General features: G+C 40.9%; 4 protein-coding genes across 5 annotated transcripts; 2 read left to right on the forward strand and 2 right to left on the reverse strand.

The window, feature by feature from the left end:
* Positions 1-197: 197 nt before the first annotated feature.
* LOC140767374 (SH3 domain-containing protein 2-like) lies at positions 198-6,872 on the reverse strand. Of its 2 annotated transcripts, none has more exons than XM_073107251.1 (12): positions 6,557-6,872; positions 5,649-5,765; positions 5,488-5,557; positions 5,256-5,404; positions 4,543-4,644; positions 4,260-4,460; positions 3,962-4,024; positions 3,682-3,795; positions 3,416-3,547; positions 1,073-1,147; positions 476-637; positions 198-382 (listed from the first exon to the last, which is right to left on the reverse strand). In XM_073107251.1, the coding sequence occupies exons 1-11, from the start codon at positions 6,614-6,616 to the stop codon at positions 512-514; spliced, it is 1,209 nt and encodes a 402-aa protein (XP_072963352.1). In that variant the 5' UTR covers positions 6,617-6,872; the 3' UTR covers positions 198-382; positions 476-511. The 2 variants fall into 2 exon arrangements, with proteins under 2 accessions (XP_072963352.1, XP_072963351.1); XM_073107250.1 differs by having other exon boundaries at positions 3,416-3,565; positions 6,557-6,869.
* Positions 6,873-7,768: 896 nt separating this feature from the next.
* Positions 7,769-10,685, reverse strand: LOC140767872 (multiple organellar RNA editing factor 2, chloroplastic-like). Its single transcript, XM_073107947.1, has 4 exons — positions 10,214-10,685; positions 9,829-9,926; positions 9,310-9,375; positions 7,769-8,322 (listed from the first exon to the last, which is right to left on the reverse strand). Exons 1-4 carry the CDS (start codon positions 10,624-10,626, stop codon positions 8,180-8,182), a joined length of 720 nt encoding a protein of 239 aa, XP_072964048.1. The 5' UTR covers positions 10,627-10,685; the 3' UTR covers positions 7,769-8,179.
* A 1,516-nt stretch (positions 10,686-12,201) lies between these two features.
* Positions 12,202-14,749, forward strand: LOC140767244 (subtilisin-like protease). Its single transcript, XM_073107091.1, has one exon. It carries the CDS (start codon positions 12,256-12,258, stop codon positions 14,569-14,571), a length of 2,316 nt encoding a protein of 771 aa, XP_072963192.1. The 5' UTR covers positions 12,202-12,255; the 3' UTR covers positions 14,572-14,749.
* Positions 14,750-16,807: 2,058 nt separating this feature from the next.
* Positions 16,808-19,078, forward strand: LOC140766778 (subtilisin-like protease). Its single transcript, XM_073106416.1, has one exon. It carries the CDS (start codon positions 16,808-16,810, stop codon positions 19,076-19,078), a length of 2,271 nt encoding a protein of 756 aa, XP_072962517.1.
* Positions 19,079-19,143: the final 65 nt, after the last annotated feature.

Consider the following 19,143-nt stretch of genomic DNA (forward strand, 5'->3'; position numbering starts at 1 on the left):
AAATTGAATTCCTGCTATCTTAGGGTGGTTTTCACCAACTCATACTCTGCTAATCTGCAAAAGATCGAAATCTCTGCACCCCTCAAGGAATGGACCATCCAATTCCAATCTATGAACACTACAAAAAGGTAATATCATTAAGCAGTCCAAGAACTCAGGCATCACTCCTACTCCACAAACAAAATTAGATACACCCGTGAAGGACAAGGTCAACTAAGTATTACCAATGAAGAACAAAAAGAATCACCCTCGGAAAGATCTGAGGCTAAAGAGTTCATCTTTACAATTATCCAATCAACAGATTGATTGGGGATAGTATTACATGAGCACTACATCGAGATTCCGGAATAGCTGGTAGCTTTTCACATACATTATTCTTCGCCTGTATAAGTTGGGAGAAATTAACTTGACGAATAAGGTAACTACTGGAAAAAAAAAACTGTGGAAAATGCTGAAAATAGAACACCAGGAGTACCTGTATAACAGAAAAATAGCACAGAAACAGCAAAGATCATGACAGCAAGCGTGGCTCTATCACCTTGCTTGCCGGGGCTTTCTCTCTCTGTTCAATATAGGCGGACGGGAACCAGCCAGCCTTTCCCTTACATTCACCTTCAGACCATCCATTTGGTTCTACCTGTAAAACCACAACATTAATAAAAGATGAACTAACTACATACTTCATCACATCGATAGTTGTTTAGTTTAAGATCTGGATATTCTTAAATTGGTGTAAAACATTTATCTCCAGGATAACAATTTTCAGATCCCGAGGCAAACCTGTGTTACAAAGGTGCTAACTTTTATCAATGACCTGATGTAGACTCCCTATATATATCAACCATACATTCTTTGAGGAATAAAGCCTAAGATATATTATTTTGTTTCTCATCCTTTTACCCTGTCAATACTTTTCAGATAATTTTAACTCCTTTTATCATCTGATATAGCACTATCATACAACATTATATTGTGCAAAAGGTATCAAATCTGCAGAATGAAGAGAAAGAATAACATCTGTGGACAAGATGTGCTAAGCCACCAACATAACCCTATATTATTGAATATCTACCTGCCGAACTACAACATAATCACCGACTGATAAACTGAGCTCGCCATCAGCCTGAGCATCAAATGGGTGAATAACCTGCATGAGAGAAAAGGAAAAAAGAAATAACTTGGGCGTTGCCACTATATTGCTATCCATATTAAAATTTTTGTTGTTATGACCTATCTATACAAACTGAACTGATTTAAATAGATCCTATATGCAGGTGGGAGCATAAGATGTATGCCTATTTCACTGACTCCCTTCACTCAAAGCTCTTACACTAGCGTTCCAAAAGTACACTCACTTTTTCTTGTTTTTACACGAATACCATAAAATAAAATAGAACAAAAATAGGCACCATATAGAAGATAATAAAAATAACAATGAGAAAAAGGGCGCCCATTCCAAAATTTCCTTGTGCTCCAATAGGATAACAGAAGATGAGGCAGCAGGAACATCGACCATGTTTTAGGCACATTTCACCATTTAGGAGGTCATACCTAAGCCTATAGACATAGACTATGCAAAGGTGAATGACTTCTGTCAGTAGGAAACCCAAGAACCTGGCTCTGGGACCACAAGCACATCCAAGTGATTACAATCTCAATTCACGATTTCACACATCAGTACATTACCAATTAAAATTTTTAAAAATGAAATCATATTTGATTGAAACAAGCTAACTAGTGTAGTTACATCACAATTATCAATGAATCCTCAGTGAGGATGCATCAAATAAGATGACAGGGACTTGGATACTAACATTGTTATAAAGTAATTATTATCATGGTTTGAAGTTCTCTGAAACCGAGATGATTCGCAAAAACATTTCGCATTTCGGTCATATTCGAAATTAGCATCTAACCGAAACAACCATAATAATAAATTGTTATGTATATTATTAATGAATGTTGTTAAATTCAAAGTTGGATTTGACTTGAATCGAATCCAACTTGTGCCTAACTCAATATTAGCCTTATTGATTAAATGCTATTAGATTTTGTATGATGCAAATAAAAAATAAGATAAACAAAACTATTTATAAATAAAAAAAGTCTAAAACCAAAATAAGGAAACTAGAACACAGGTTTTCTGTTTCAGCTAATCCTGATCCCACCCCTATTGACTAGTTTCGGTGGGGTATTAGCCGATCAGCCTAAATTGGGAGAGAGAAAGGGAAAAATAGAGAAAGAGGAGGAATGGAGCTCGTCGGAGAGAGAGAGAGAGAGAGAGAGAGAGAGAGAGAGAGAGAGAGAGAGAGAGAGAGAGAGAGATGGTAACAAAAAATTGCATATCTAATAATGTTGCCAGGGGTTGATGAAGCAAGATCTATGTCAGAGGAGTTCGTCGGATAGAGGCCAGAAGTACGTCCAAGAAGCATCAGCTTAGGAGAGAGAAGGAGAAAGAGAGGAAGTGTGAGAGTGCGCATAAGAAAGACTGAAAGAGAGGGAGGAGTCGGAGAGGGAGAGGGTTTTGAGGGAGATTTTTTTTTTTTTTTTTTTGAAGTGAGAGCAAATGTAAGACTAAAGATAAGGAGAAAGTTAAGGGGAGAGAGAACTACTGCAAAAGAGAATTAGAAAATTTTTTTTATTTGTATGAGAGTGGGAGAGAGTGTGTGTGTACAAGTGGTAGGAAGGGAGAGAGATTGAAATTGAGATAACAGTATTTTTATTTTTATTTTTATTTTTTAGACTTCATACATAAATAATTTATATTTATGCGTTCTTATTACTTTTTCTAAAATATTTAGAATTTTTTTTGTATTTTCAAAATTATTTTAAAATGAAGGCCAATAAGGACGACTGATACCGCCAATATGGTTGATAATTATCATTTTTTCAGATCGCCAATTACGATCCCAATACTTGAAATCTTGGCTAGAACTAAAACCGATGGAAACTAATTCAAACATTTCACTTTTTAATTAATCGACACCAAAATCAAAATCGAAACTTCGAACTATGTTATTTTAAGCTATCAACAATTTTTAAATCATTTGGAGGCACGGGATAAGCTTTTCATTCCATCAAGTGACACCCCAATAGCAATCGTTTACTTGACTAGAATTTTCAATTTTCTACATGACTAAGTATTCCACTCCACTACTCTGAATAGAATGAAGCTGAAATAGAAGACAGTAAATCTAATTCTGTAACTGAATCAAAATGCTACGATATTTTCCTGGACAGTACAAAGGGATGCTGGCCAATTAAATTGTCTGAGATAATTAATGTTTTGGGTTTAATGAGTTTCTGCAATACAACATTAAAAATAGATGGGTGCATTTTTAGGAGCATAAATCATGTTTTTAGCAAATGGGAGATAACATAATACCTGGGAAGAAAATTAAGTGGGAGGACTTACTTCTGCAACAAAGTACATATACGGCTGACCATTCCTAGCGAGTTCATCAGCTTTAATTGGCACGGGGTCTTCATTGACAGTCTGTAAATGCACATTTGCCTTACTTGTTGCAGGTGGCAGTGGCTCCTTATTCTGCTTCGTTTGAACCATCTTACACGAAAATGAAAACATAAGAATAATACTCTGCCTCAAACAATTATCTATAAATGATAGTCCAAAAAGAACTGTAACCGCAATGCTTTAATTTGAAATAGAGAATCATATACCTCATTGTGGAACTTGTCTAGTGACTTGGGATCTTCATTCACAATCTGTGGATGCACATGGATCTCGCTTGTTGAAGGTGGCAATGGTTCATTATGCTGCTTCGCTTTAACCATCTACACCAACATGAAAAGAATAAAAATGTGCTACTCTGCCTCAAACAAATTTGAATAATGATAGTCCAACAAGAACATGAATGTCATTTCTCAGAAATTGGGCATGAAATCTGCTTAAGCTAAGTGCAGTTTTTTTATTTGAAATAGAAAATCATATATGATATACCTCATTGTGGAGTTTATCTAGAATACTAGCAACATTCTGATGATAAGCTCTCTCAGCATCAACCTGGACGAAAGATGGCAGACAAGTCAAAGAACATCACCATTTAGAGAAAGATGATGTATGCACCCTGCCTTGAGGAAGATTTGGGACAGAAGCCAAGAACGAAGGATAAGTGTAATGAAAGGCAACATTATCTAAAAATGTTTAACATTACTCAAAGAAACAGACTGTGATATTTAGATAAGAATATTAAGACATGTAACTCCATTCTCAGGAAGGCACTAGAAAGACGCGCTACCATCAGTAAAAGTCGTTCAAAGGTAGTTTCTTGTTGCTGAGCCTCTACTTCCAACATAGCAGCAGTTGCTTCTCTTCCCAATGCTGATAAAGTTGTTCGAAGTTCTGATAATTTTAATTCTGCATTTTGCAACTTAATGCCACTATCTGCATTAGCACCAACTTCCTTGGACTTCAATCGTCGTCTGATCACCTCAGCTGTCTAACAAGCACAGATCCCCCGATCAATTATTTACATGTCTCTCAATAAAAGACAAAATATAATATACAACTGAAAATATCACCTGAGATTCTAAGTCCTGTCTAATTTGTTCATATCGATAAGTCAATAGGCGAGCATCTTCTAAAGGAGCTCCCAGTATCATTGCTCGTAGAGGCTCAGAGATCTATGAGATAAGAGGAAGGGTTAAAAGACCAGATTATACAAAAAAAAGTAGTTATAAGAAGGAATGGAACAAAAGTATTACTCCTAGCTATCTTAAGTCAGCTATGCATCAGCCACTTAGGAACTGCATGACATATCCAAGCAATAGACCATTATGCACAAGTTTCTAATTAGTCAAATCATGTGTAAATAAATCTGCTATGTAATCTTCTGTGAAAGAGGATGCAAGTGCCAGTTGGTACAGTAGGAATGTTCTAAAAATGTTTTATCCATCAATGTTGGAATGCTGTGTTCCATGTCATTTCCAACGCATGCCGATATGTAAGGGCTCCTTAACAGGGATATACCAACTTAGTGGATTGTCAACAGGCCCTATGCAGACGCATGTCTTGCCATGTATGACAAGCAGACCTGCTTGCCACGGCTAGGACATCTGTCTTAAGGATTAAGCGCTGATGTTCATTTAGGATGATATGTACCAGATCTTTTTTAAAAGAATTTAAAAATAAAAGCCTGCAAAATGGTAGGATCTTGAAAGTCTACTCTATAGCATATTCAGAGTGAAAGTTTCTTCTAGTATTAAACAAAAATGAACACAAGATAAAATGCAACCTGATCTCCAAGAATTCTAAGAAGATTCTCCCTCTCTTTCTCTATTAGACCGTGAGAAGTGCCAAAGTCAAGAGAAGCCCTTGCAAGAGCAAAACCAGAACTTTGAAGCTCACTTCCATATTTGCGACAATCTTCAGCTAACCTTTTCACTAGAAAAAAATTAGAGCTACTGTTATACAAAGAATCTGAGAAATCTAAATTTATTAAACTGAATATCAGCCAAGATAATTACCTATTTCCATTTGTTTACTGCTGATAACAATAAAACCCTCCACACCTCGCACAATATGCCGTTGAAGATGCTAGCATATTAACAAACCCAGAAAGAAATTAAAATCAGTATATTAGCTAGCACTGCTTCGTTTTACTTACATTAGCAACAACCAAACATACCTTCGCTGCTTTCGTAGCATTGTACAGCTTCTGCAGATTTTGATGGCACTGAAGTTCAGCTTCATCAACAAGAGCAGGATCATGGCCAAACCGTCCACTGAATTGCCTGAAGACTGCCTGCATGATGAAAATATCTTAGAGGATAAAACAATCCATTTAATTTCAACAGTATCCATTCCAGGCACCTCAATCAAGCCTGCACCTGCCTGTGTTCTGGCTATTTCAATTTTCAAGTTTACTTTTTTAGGTTTTCATGACAAAAGAATGGCTAGACTTCACGGTCTGTATAAAGGGTGTTTGGTTTTAGAATGGTGTACCATACTAACCCTTAAATGACACATAAGTACAAAACCCACAAGTGTTTATTTTATTTTTATTTGATGAACCATAAACGGCGATCAAATTTATGTGTTAATGAGTTCACTAATTCATCCAAAGTGGCCGAATAGAAATACCAGTTGATTTCTACCTATAAGATAGAGAATTGGTGCTTTAGCAAGCATGCTAATTCCTTGCCTATCTAATCTGATGCAGCACCTGAACAGAATCACTTTTCCGACTTAATACATCAGAATGCCTTATTTATTCTTTCCAGAGTATCTTCCTCGAGTGCCAAAGCTCTCACTGACCTGATAATTTATCAGGATCAACCTAATTATCAGGTGTCGAATCCTGAAAAAAGTCTACTTAACAGTTATTGTCTCCAATGTTCAGAATATATTGCGCGAGTCAGATATGATTCGATATAGTAGGTGCCTAAAAACTAATAAAATTCAGACTTCCATAAACTAGTCAGAAGTTACATCAAATTAAACAACAATACACACGGAAGGCAATCACTGCATGACAACAACCAAGAAACACCAAAATTAAGCAGGGGAGAGAGAGAGAGAGAGGGTCAGGGTAACCTGCTGCTGCCTGGCCACTTGCTCTCTCAGCTTGCTAGCCTGCTTCTTGATCGCCTCCATCGCCAACCTCCTCCTTCAGATCATCTCCCCTGATCAGTAGTGCAGCAGCCGTACAAGTTTTCCCAAACAAAATAGTATCAGAAAAGCCCGGAACCAGCGGAAGAATCAAAAGCTTTCCTTTCCTGTTCTTCTTGGAGCGAGAAGAGAAACCGACGAGGGTAGGAATCGAGAAAGGAGGCAGTAACGGGCGAGGAGAAAGGGGGGAGAGGGGTTTGGGATTGAAAAGATGATGCCTGCGTGTGCGTTGCGAGGACGCCATGACGCACGTGCGGAGGGCATTAGTGGACGAGGAGTGGCCCAGGCGATGGCGACGTGGGGTCATAGGCGGTGGCGGAAAGGAAAGATGGGCGGTCTCCTCCGAAAGGCAAAGCCAAATAGAAAGGAGGAGACACAAAACAACAAACAAAAATAATAATAATAAGTCAAAAATATATTCCACCATTTGTTGTTCCTACTGGAATGTCCAGTAATCTTCTTAAACAAATTTTAGAATAAACACTTCCAACAGTGATCAGACTCTAATTATGCTTTTTTAAAACAATTAATAACTTAATAATGTCTCAAATAAACTAATCAAATCGGAATGTCCCCAGTATTTGGTCTTAATTGCCCTTCTTCTTCTTTTTTTCTTATGAATTTAGGTCAGTTGATTAGTTGGCACTTGGGAGAGTGGGTCTACGCGTAACTAATCCAGCTCGTCACTTAACTTTATTTAACCAGAAAATTCTAAAAAAGCATATAAGTTAAATAGAGGGAGTAGTTGAAGCTGTTGTCTTTATATTAATTAGCTCGGAAGTCATTGTTTCTCTTGCCTTCTGAAAACTAATAATAATAACGCATTGTTTATCAGCTATAGAGATCTTGCGGGTAGGGAGAATTAGAGAAGCTCAAATTATAATAGCTCAAAGTACAAATTAAATTGACCAACCACTTGATACTGCGAAGGAAATAATGATAAGCTGCATAAGCATACGACCCAGCAATTTGATACTAGTATATCTGGATTAGTTAATAGCGTCAGCTAGTCATTGTAAAATAAGCGTAGCGACAAGCATAGTTGATAGCAAAGATTAGTTTTTCTTGTCCGTATCTTTGGCCAATTAAAAAAGGGGACATATCTGTCACTCATTAATGGTCACACTCATTATGCTATTAGCATTTTCATGAAGTTTCTCTCTCCAAAATGAATAAATGGTGATAGTAATCAACATGAGCCAGCTGGCTCCTTTTCGTGTACATGATTACAATAAAAGAGAAGAAACATCAGTTGCTTGAAAGAAATAGCTATACGCTATAAACAAGACATGAATTAACAGGAGAATAGAATAGAGAACCCTGCAAAAATATAAAGAACAAAACAAATAAAAATGTGGATGGGCACAGAACAAAGTCAAGATTAAGTTTTAAGTTCATCTGCATAGAATGGCTTCCAACTTAGTTTCAACAGAAACAGAAGCTACCACCTGGCTTGCACTACCAAGACTGTCATGGAACATTTTGTATACGACTGTGGTTGCCTATCTTCAATCTATCAGATCACACAGCCACTAAATCAACAACCATTCACCGCTGATTTTCTCGCCTCCTCACATAGCGAGTTCTGTCGTTGTATCTAGGTCTATCTTGAGCTCTTTGTGGCACAGGCTCAACCCTTCTCTGCCTTTCAGGGGACCTCTGAACAATCTCCCCATTCACAAACAACTCAGCTGTAAAATTGAAAGCCAGAACAGTTTGTGTAAGCATTAGTTGTAATTATCATGCATGCACATGCTCAAATAAAATAGACTACAACCAAGAAGAAGGTCAACAAGAAGACGACGCTAGCAAGAACCAAACAGTTGTCGCCATAGATGCATACAAGATGAGTCAAAAATGATGCAGCATTCAGCACTATCATGCTATAAAACTATAATATAACTATATAAAATGGCATGCTAATTTCAGTGACCATCCAACACTAGTGGTGTCACGCATGAACCTACATAGACACAGAGAACCAGCAAAAGAAAAACCACTAGCTTTAATAATATAGATGGCCTCACATTCAACACTTTGCTAAGATACCTATATGCTCGAATAAATGTATGTAGAAAATAATTTCCACATCTCAATCTTCTTCTATTAAGAACTTCTTTGTATACAACTTCATAAAATATCTTTTAATTAAAACATTAAAAAATAAGCTAACCATGACATTTCAAACTCTAACTAGCTTGAAGAAAAGATGGCATGATGGAACCAGAGATGGTGTTGGAGAGATGCATGATTTGAGAATATCATAACTGACATCATTGAAATACCTCTAAGCTTTAGTAAAGGGAGCTCCAAAAATAGGCTGCAATCATGATATGTTGATTCAACCAATATAGCTAAGACACTAATAGAGAACAAAAGAAAGTAATTGTTGAAATTGGTCCACTAGCATTCCAAGCTAGAAATCGCCTCACAGAGCAATTCTGCTTTGCAAGACAGAAAGTTTGAGAGAAAAATAGTTTGTGGATGTTGACAACACTAGTCAGTTGCCACCTGAAAATTTCAGAAAACTTTCTTCCTATAAACAATTGTTACAAGTGAGTTAACGATGCCCAAACATTACATGAAACAATGATTGATGCTCAGAAGGAAAAAAAAAAAAGAATAAAAAGGCAACTCAAGATATAATTATGAGTAAAAAAAAAGCCACAATAATGTACCTCCATAATCCTTGTTCTCAGCATCAACATATGAATCTGGAAGCACGAAAAGGACACCAGGAAGACCTGTTTTTGTTGAAAAAGACTTGTCACATATCGAAATGATAGAATCAACAGCTACAACAACTTATCAAAGAATAAATGAAAGCACAAAAGCAGAACATAAGAGAGAATATAAGAGGATGCATACATAAAACTTATGTTGTTCTCACATTTCCACATTTAGAACAGGGCTAATCTCCAAAATGATATCATGGGATGAAATGAATAATTATAGTTGAAATTACTATATGATGTTACCAACACCTGAAAAATGCCAATCTCCGCACAAGGACCAGACAGAATAACCGGACCTTAGCAATGCATTAAAACTCAAAGTCATTCTCAAGAAACATGGTTCTCTAAAGGCAATCATAATTTTGCCATGACCAACCATTCACTTAACAAAACTTTGATTGTTTGCCTATATGTTGACTAATAATTGTTAGAGAAAATAATAGCGACAAGAAGCAAACCTACCTTCCAGTTTGTTTGAAGTCTCCTCATCGATCTCACACCCAAATCCAAAATATCGCTCACAAGATACATTATAAATCTTCTTCTTCGCTTCCTCCTCACTGGTATAGTACAAAACAGAAAGCATTTAATGACAAAATAGAACGTACCAATGGTTTCCACATATACGCCAAATCAATTTTCTTTTCTTTTTTTTTAAAACAAAAAAGCGACAAGGGCAGATGTACCAAAACTAAGTGCCTGCACTAAAACAATTTAAATGTAAGGCAGAACATAGGGTTATCTATCATCACCACAAAATAAGAACATAGAACTATCCCTCCTGAGGATAACTCGAAGACGAACCAAAATTAGTAGGACCATATGCCATTTAAACACAACGGCATACCTGCCGACGACCTTGGCTAGGGTTTGGATGTAGCAATCGATCATCTGCTGCTTTGTAGCGCCTTCACCCCCAGGCTTGTCCATAACTATGAGCCAGTGCTCGTAGTCGCATCCAGGGAACAGCGGCGCCATCTCGGTCGGCGGCCTGTCGCTGAATCCGCCGCCGGACCCGGACTTCAGCGGCGAGTAAGCCGAGTCACCTCCGCCTCGCCGCACCATACACCGAACCGATCCGATCCGAGCGGCTACCACCTTAGACAACGCCGGGGGCGAAGGGCGGTGTCGGAGATGTCTGCCTGTGGCCGAGGAGGAGGTGGAGCCCGACAGAAAGAGGCGCTTGGAAAGGAAGAAGGTGAGAGGGGATCGAGACGCGGCGATCGGAGAGGAAATGAGAGCTCGTGCGGTGGCCGCCATCGGAGCAAAGGAGAGAAGATAACGGAGATCCCTACGAGCAAAGGAGAAGTGAGGTTTTGGATGGGGTTTGGAAGAGATATTTATGGCGTAGGTCCTAGGAGGACGACGTAGGCGCGCGCTAATCTTAATGCAAATGGAGGAGCAACGGGCCGTCGTTGATGGGCCCTAGATTTATGGTTGTTTTCGCCCATAGGCTCGTACAGTAATTTTAAGGCATCAGAGGAAAATGGCCAATATTGTCGTCGCTCCATCTGTTTAGGCTTTAGACGTTTAAATAATATGGTAGGCAGGGATGACTTCATTTCTAAATAATTATTGTTATAAATAAATAAAATCGGTTGTTTAGTAACTTAACTTAATAGGCTTTGAGAAGCAGCCTAACAATATTTAATTCAGAAAAATATTTAGTTTAAACGTATGATATTTAGTTTTGATGTCATATTATTTATTTATTTTTAAAGAAAGTATATTAATACTTAGATATAACTATGAATAAAGTCCTACTGTGAGACCAATCGGCAGCGAAACATGTGAAAGATTTTACATTAAGAAAAATGCTTAAATAGAAAGAAAACATCATTGATTATAGATTAGATTACTCATCCTAAGATCTTAGAGCGTTTCAAATGTCTATAAGTAACTGAGAATCCATCTCTATTCAGATTGGTAAAGATGCCCGAGTTTTCATATAGATTAGTGCTTCTTTGACCGCCCTGAGCTTCAGCTTCAAGTGATGACTGAAACCTCTTACATCTAGACCCTGTAATGAGAGGTGATCTGTTAGGCCATCGGACTATAAATCCAACTCTACCCATGTCTGACTTGTCTTTAAAAGACCTATTCGTGTTTAGATGTCATATTAATTCAATAAAAACTAATAAATTCTGTACTTTATATTGTAAGATAAATTAATATGTTAAGGGCAACTTCCTTCCTCTAACATTCTAACTTGCAAACATTTAAGCCACCAAGAGGAGAAGAAATCTGTTTTAATAATTTGATATCAAAATGTAGCTTTCCATCGATCATACTGAGTGCAAGTCATACGGCGCCAACAGTGGACAAGATAAAGTTATTAAGCAGATCATAGATCGAGTCTCTTTCCTGAAACAAAACGAAGGTGTTTTACTTGTTCACGCATTTATTCTGTCATCAAACCGAGTAGCTAGATAAGTTCAGACAAGTTAGTATGACCAGGTGCACAATAATCTTTTCCAATGTGCCTATCACCACGATAGCTGCGCAACCACTATTATTATTTAATTTTTCCAATTAAACGCCAATCCGTATAAATTAAGCAACACCTTAAGACTTCATCAACATTCTATCTGTCTTAATTGCCAACATTTAAGCCACCGAGAAGGAGAAGAAATCTGTTTTTCTTTTTCTTTTTTGTAATTTGATATCAAAATGTCGCTTAGCAACGATTTATACCAAGTGCAAATCATACGGCGCAAACAATGGACAACATAAAGTTATTAAGAAGATGATCATAGATTTAAGTCTCTATCCGAAATTAAATAGAAACATTTCCCCAGAACCATATCATTATAAATAGCGATGCCCTTCTCCAACACTCTCTCCATCAGTTCTAATTAATTAGCAAAAAACTGCGGACTCTAAAGAAGCATGGCTATCTCCTTCTTCCTTGTTGCGTTCTTGTTCCAGAGTTTTGCTTCCCTAACCATCGGCCAACAGCACAACTCCAGCACATTGAACACATACATAGTTCATGTGAACCAGCCTCTGAGTTCCTCCTCTTCCTCCTCCGAGGAAAGGGACAAGTGGTACAAGTCTTTCCTTCCGGTCACCACGGCGAGTGTGGGTGACTCTCGTCTTATCTACTCCTACAGCGACATCATCAGTGGCTTCGCCGCAAGGCTTACGGAAGCCGAATTGGAGGAGATGAGCTACAAAGAAGGCTTCATATACGCCTACATCGACAGTGTGTTGTCTATCGAAACCACGCATTCCCCCGGCTTCCTCGGCCTCAGACGTGACGCCGCCGGCTTCTGGGACGACTCCAACTACGGCAAGGGAGTTATCGTCGGTATAATCGACACCGGCATCTCGCCTCACCACCCGTCTTTCAATGACAAAGGCATGCCTCCACCGCCGTCCAAATGGAAGGGCGCCTGCGAGTTCAACACGACCGATTGCAACAACAAGCTCATCGGCGCGAGGACATTCCTCGCTGGAGCGTTCGCTATGAATAAAGGATCGTCGAGCGAGAAAAGTGCTCTCGCTTCGCCCTACGACGAGGAGGGTCACGGGACCCACACGGCCAGCACGGCAGCTGGCGTATTTGTGGATAGCGCCAACATTAACGGCCTCGCCAACGGCACTGCGTCCGGTATCGCACCATACGCACACCTCGCCATCTATAAGGTCTGCTCTATAGACGGTTGCTTCTCCTCTGATGTCTTGGCTGGCATGGACAGCGCCGTGAACGATGGCGTAGACATCTTATCTTTGTCCCTCGGAGGATTCTCTTTTTCTTTCTACCGAAGCGCCATAGCGATCGGCGCCTTCGCAGCCATGGAGAAGGGCGTCTTCGTCAGCTGCGCTGCCGGCAACAGCGGGCCGTATGAATCCTCGCTGTCAAATGAGGCGCCATGGATTCTCACCGTCGGGGCGAGCACCATGGATCGGTTGCTGCCAGCGGTCGTAAAGTTGGGAAGCGACAAGAACGCCTCGTCACTCGTCGGCCAGTCGGCGTACCACCCGAGCTCGTCCAATTTGCTGCAGCTGCCGTTGATTTACCCCGGCTTACACGGCGGTATGGATGCTGCGGCGTGCACCAACGGATCACTCGACGACATCGACGTTCGAGGGAAGGTGGTGATTTGCGACCAAGGATTAACACGGTCGACGGACAAAGGTAAGGTCGTGAAGGCGACGGGTGGCGTCGGCATGATCATCGCCAACACCGGGAGGGCAGGATTCACAACCTTCGCGGAAGCCCATGTACTTCCGGTAGCTCATGTGAGTTACGCCGACGGAATAGTCATCAAGGCATTCGCCATCACCGCCGCAGATCCCACGGCAGCATTCCAATTCAACGGGACAGTGATCGGGACGACTCCTTCTCCGGCTGTCGCTTACTTCTCCTCGAGAGGCCCGAGTTATGCTGATCCGAACATCCTGAAGCCAGACATTATTGGCCCAGGAGTTAACATTCTCGCCGCATGGCCTTTCAAAATCGGATCCTCAGGTACCTACTTCAACATGATCTCAGGAACGTCCATGTCAACTCCGCACCTAAGCGGAGTTGCAGCTCTGTTAAAGAGCGCCCATCCCGATTGGTCCCCCGCCGCGATCAAATCTGCGATCATGACGACAGCCAGCCTTACCGGAAATGACGGAAACCCGATCGTCGACGAAACATTGACCCCCGCACATCTCTTCGCGATCGGAGCCGGACATGTCAATCCTTCTAAGGCGAACAATCCAGGACTTATCTACGACATCAAGGCAGAGGATTATCTCCGCTACCTCTGTGGCTTGGATTACACCGACAAGGAAGTCAGTGCTGTCGCTCGCCGCATCGTTAACTGCTCCGTCATCGGGGTGCTTCCCCCTAAAGATCTCAACTATCCTTCCCTCTCGGTGTTCTTGAATACTACCAATAAAACTAGTGAGACGGTAACACGAACGGTGACAAACGTAGGAGCGCCGATTTCATCGTACAGCGTGCAGGTTTCGATGGAGGATGAGGATGAGGATCAGGTGAAGGTGAAGGTGGAGGTGAATCCAAGGGAGCTCTCCTTTTCCAAGGCTAACGAGAAGGCAAATTACTCGGTTACCTTCACGACTACCGGCAGTCTCGGTGGAATTGGGAAGGTATTCCAGGGTCATCTGACCTGGGTTTCCTCGGGAAATCATACTACTGTTTCAAGTCCCTTGCTGGTTGCTGTTGACTACTGGAGGAGCCCTTTCAATTAAATGCCAATCTATTCTCTTAAAATGTTCTCTATTATGTATCAGCATTCCTGCAAGGTCGTCTAACGCTTCTTGTTAACGTGAGAGAGACGTGCTTTCTTTTTTGCTTCTTATTATTATTTTTTTAATTCGTGCGTATGCGAATTTATAAAGTGAAGCAAAGATTATGGTTGCGCATTAAGTCCAGTTGATCCTATTATTTGATGACAAATATTGTACACTTACACAGTTTAATTCCAGATATTTCAGTACACTTTGATGTCTACCTCCCTGGTTGGGAAATAGGTAGGTTAATTGAGATGAAATTGTCAACTAGATCTCCGTATTTAATCATCTTAACCGGATTACTTACTCTCGCCACTCGCCAGGCTGCCTTTGTCGAAGGCCCGTTAATGTCACTGATGGGTACCCATTTGTAGATTCAAAAGTATATTGAACCAAAATTGAGTATTGAAATTTTGACACCAAAGTATTACAACCATAGGTCATGTTTGTGCAAAGCTGTTTCAAAGTTCAAACGAAGAAGGCGGAGAACATGATATCACTGGTTGGCTATCAATAATGAACTCTTGTATAATACATCCTATTTGTAATTCGAAACAAAAATAATAGGCTTAGAGAAGCTCAAAACTAAGATAATTTTTCACTGTGAATTCCCTAGTGGTGGATATCGACGGAATAAATACATCAAAGGTTTCACTTGAAGAATTTGCGGAATGAATATTAGAAACACAATAATTAAAAAATACTAGATATTTATTTCTTATGTAAATTATATACACCTTTTTATGTAAAGGTGTATATCTAATATTAAAGTTAGACAAGATTAATTTTAAGAGTCTATTTTTACTGTTACTAAAATCTAAAATAATTTAGTACAAATAGCCTACATAGGAACAGTCATATATTCATACCTACCATTTTAATTAGTTCCAAATTGCAGCATCGGTTCTTGAGAATTACTTGCACATCATCTACAATCGAGGAGTGTAATATAGAACCAATATTACTGATGAGGGAGAAAACAAGATTAATTGTTGTTTAGTCAAAAGAGCACATATTCTCTGAAATAGTAATGGAATTTTTTAACCAATAAAGCTATTCGAATCAAATTAAAAATAAAAATAAAAATAATTCTGTACGAAATCCGCATTTAAAGAGCTAAAATATTGCATGAAATTTGAGCTATGTTCCAAAACCAAGTGTTTGACCTACAATACCGTTTCAAACAACGACTATTTCTTCTACGTAATAAATGTCGTAAGATCCTAGACTTTGTCTCAGTTGGATACAACTGAGGACACGGGTTTCGCCTAATCAACACGACAAAGTTAATATTCTTAAAAACTCTTTCTTCTCAAAAGAGAAAAAGAAAAAGAAAATATTTCAATTTTATAATGCCATTGTGCTTGGGTTACAGATTAGCGTGATATACGATAGACTGTCACATCCCCATAATTAAGAAGATTATATATATATATATATATATAATAAATAAAATTTTGACTTGGTATCTGTTCAATTTAATTATATTAATTATAATTAATCTAAGATTCAATTTAAATTTGATTCGGTCTAAATTTAAGTCATCAATCCAGATTTGAAATAAGCTTACAAAGTGTTAAAATAGACTTAAAATTAGCTTGATATTTTTAGGTTTTAGACTCAAGTTTTAATTTTAATTTTAATTATAATTCTACATGAACAGAGATTACACCCTAGTTTCGTGTTAGCCAGATAATTGCGATATTTTGGGGGAACAACAGTTACAGCTAAGCACAGAACTGGGGCAATGTTCCAATCAACCGTACCGGATCGGTTAATAGATTGGGTGTCAAAATATTTGGCTGCAGGAAATTCGTGCAGCCAGGGCTGCAGAGGAGGGTCTGCATTACAACGGTCAACCGTATAAACTATAAAGTCGTCGACAACCATGGGTCGCGTATCGTTATCCAGCCGCAACCTATTGCTGCCATCCAGTAGTATCCTGAGAAGGACAGGAACTATTTTGAAATTCTACATCAAGAATAGATTAAAAAAAAGAAAGAAGAAGAAGAAGAAGAAGAAGCAAACGAACGAATCAAAAACATTTTCTTTTTTAGATGATCGAAATTGGCTGGCCTATAAATAGTGCCGCATGTAATTAATTCCCAAACACATCTCCCATATACAATTACGTACTTCCAATTAGCTTCTAATTAACTAGTGATCATTACTAGTTCTCCTGAAGATAATATATATGGCCATATCTTTGTTCCTTGTTGCTTTCTTCCTGCACACAATTGTTCCCTTAACCATCGGCCAGCAGCAAAACTCTAGCACGCTGAACACATACATAGTTCATGTGAACCAGCCTCTCAACTCTGCGGCATTCTCCTCCTTTGAAGGAAGGAAGACGTGGTATGAGTCCTTCTTGCCCACATCTCCGGCTAGCACCGGCGACCCTCGTCTTATCTATTCCTACAGCGAGGTCATCAGTGGCTTCGCTGCTAGGCTGACGGAGGCCGAGCTGGTAGAGATGCGTAAAAAAGAAGGCTTCTTGCATGCCTACGTCGACCGGATCTTGCCTCTCAAAACCACGCATTCCCCAGCCTTCCTCGGCCTCAAACGAGACGCCCCCGGCTTCTGGAAGCACGCCAAGTACGGGAAAGGAGTGATCATCGGGATGGTCGATACCGGCGTCTCGCCGAGCCACCTATCCTTCAGCGACAAGGGCATGCCTCCGCCGCCTTCCAAATGGAAGGGTGCCTGTGAGTTCAATAGCTCTAAGGAATGCAATAACAAGCTCATCGGCGCGAAGGCTTTCCTTAACGGCTCGATGGCCATGCAAGGATCGAGCAGTATTGGGAAGAGCACGGAAGCATCACCCTACGACGACCAGGGTCATGGAACACACACGGCCAGCACGGCGGCTGGGATGTTCGTCGGCAGCGCCAACATCAACGGCCTCGCCAAAGGTACAGCGTCCGGCATCGCACCCTACGCACACCTCGCCATCTACAAAGTCTGCCTTAGCTACGGGTGCGCCTCTTCCGATGTTTTGGCCGGCATGGACAGTGCCGTGAACGATGGCGTAGACATATTATCTTTGTCCCTCGGAGGATTCTCTTTTTCTTTCTACGACGACCCCATAGCCATCGGCGCCTTCGCAGCCATGGAGAAGGGCGTCTTCATCAGCTGCGCCGCCGGCAACAGTGGGCCATATGAAAGTTCGCTGTCGAACGAGGCGCCGTGGACTCTCACAGTCGGGGCGAGCACCATGGATCGATCGCTAAGAACGGTGGTTAAGATAGGAACCGGCAAGAACGCCTCGTCGTTCAACGGCCAGTCGGCGTATCAGCCGAGCAATTTCAGCTCGCCGACGCTGCCGTTAGTGTACCCTGGCTTGCACGGTGGTCATGAAGCTGCCGGGTGCTACAATGGATCGCTCGATGACATCAACGTCCGTGGGAAGGTTGTGATATGTGATACGAGTTATGCAGACCCTATCGTCCAAGGCAAAGTCGTGAAGGCGGCGGGCGGTGCCGCCATGATCATCGTGAATGACCAAACGTACGGATACACCACGTTCGCCGATGCCCATGTGCTTCCCGCAGCTCATGTCAGTTACGCCGACGGCGTACTCATCAAAGCGTTCGCCATCTCGGCCTCGGCTCCTATGGCATCGATTTCATTCAACGGGACGATGATCGGGACGACTCCCGCTCCAGCGGTCGCTGCCTTCTCATCAAGAGGCCCGAATTATGCTGACCGGAACATCTTGAAGCCGGACATTATTGGCCCCGGAGTTGACGTTCTCGCTGCATGGCCGTTCAAAATCGGAGCCTCAGGTACCTACTTCAACATGATCTCAGGAACCTCAATGTCAACTCCGCACCTAAGCGGAGTTGCAGCTCTGTTAAAGAGCGCCCATCCCAATTGGTCATCTGCCGCGATCAAATCCGCTATCATGACGACTGCCAGTGTCATCGGGAATGACGGCAAACCGATCGTCGACGAGGAGACATTGGCCCCCGCACATCTCTTCGCGACCGGAGCCGGACATGTTGATCCTTCTAAGGCAAACAATCCTGGCCTCATCTACGATATCAAGGCACGAGATTATATCCGCTACCTCTGCGGCTTGCATTACACAAATGAGGAAGTCAGTACTGTCGCTCGCCGCACAGTAGACTGTTCCGTCGTCGGGGTGCTTCCCCCTAAAGATCTCAACTATCCTTCCTTCTCGGTGTTCTTGAAAACTACCAATAATGCTACCGTCACACGAACGGTGACAAACGTAGGAGCAACGAAATCATCGTACACCGTGCGAGTCTCAATGGTGGGTCCGGTGAAGGTGGCCGTGAACCCAACGCGGCTCTTGTTTTCAAAGGCTAATAAGAAGGCCAAGTACTCGGTTCTCTTCATAAAAAAGGGCGACGTTGAAGGGAAAGTTTACCAGGGCCGTCTGACTTGGGTTTCGATGGACAAGAGAATTACTGTTTCTAGTCCCTTGGTAGTTACGGTTTGACTGGCCTTACTTCTCTAAATCGGTTTGTTAAATAAATGTGTTGATTGCTTTTTTTTTTTTCTTTT

This window comes from Typha angustifolia, chromosome 9 (assembly GCF_048772165.1).
Source record: "Typha angustifolia cultivar Huaian chromosome 9, ASM4877216v1, whole genome shotgun sequence".
Lineage (NCBI taxonomy): Eukaryota > Viridiplantae > Streptophyta > Magnoliopsida > Poales > Typhaceae > Typha > Typha angustifolia.

Excerpts from the sequence above, each read along its gene's own strand:
- LOC140767374 (XM_073107250.1), bottom strand. The coding sequence starts at position 6,616 with ATGGAGGCGATCAAGAAGCAGGCTAGCAAGCTGAGAGAGCAAGTGGCC. Across the intron at positions 4,461-4,542 it reads GACAGGACTTAGAATCTCAG|ACAGCTGAGGTGATCAGACG; the intron begins GTGATATTTTCA and ends TGTGCTTGTTAG. Across the intron at positions 3,566-3,681 it reads TAGACAAGTTCCACAATGAG|ATGGTTCAAACGAAGCAGAA; the intron begins GTATATGATTCT and ends TTTTCGTGTAAG.
- LOC140767872 (XM_073107947.1), bottom strand. The coding sequence starts at position 10,626 with ATGGCGGCCACCGCACGAGCTCTCATTTCCTCTCCGATCGCCGCGTCT. Across the intron at positions 9,376-9,828 it reads GACTTCAAACAAACTGGAAG|GTCTTCCTGGTGTCCTTTTC; the intron begins GTAGGTTTGCTT and ends CAACAAAAACAG. Across the intron at positions 8,323-9,309 it reads TGAGAACAAGGATTATGGAG|CTGAGTTGTTTGTGAATGGG; the intron begins GTACATTATTGT and ends TCAATTTTACAG.
- LOC140767244 (XM_073107091.1), top strand. The coding sequence starts at position 12,256 with ATGGCTATCTCCTTCTTCCTTGTTGCGTTCTTGTTCCAGAGTTTTGCT.
- LOC140766778 (XM_073106416.1), top strand. The coding sequence starts at position 16,808 with ATGGCCATATCTTTGTTCCTTGTTGCTTTCTTCCTGCACACAATTGTT.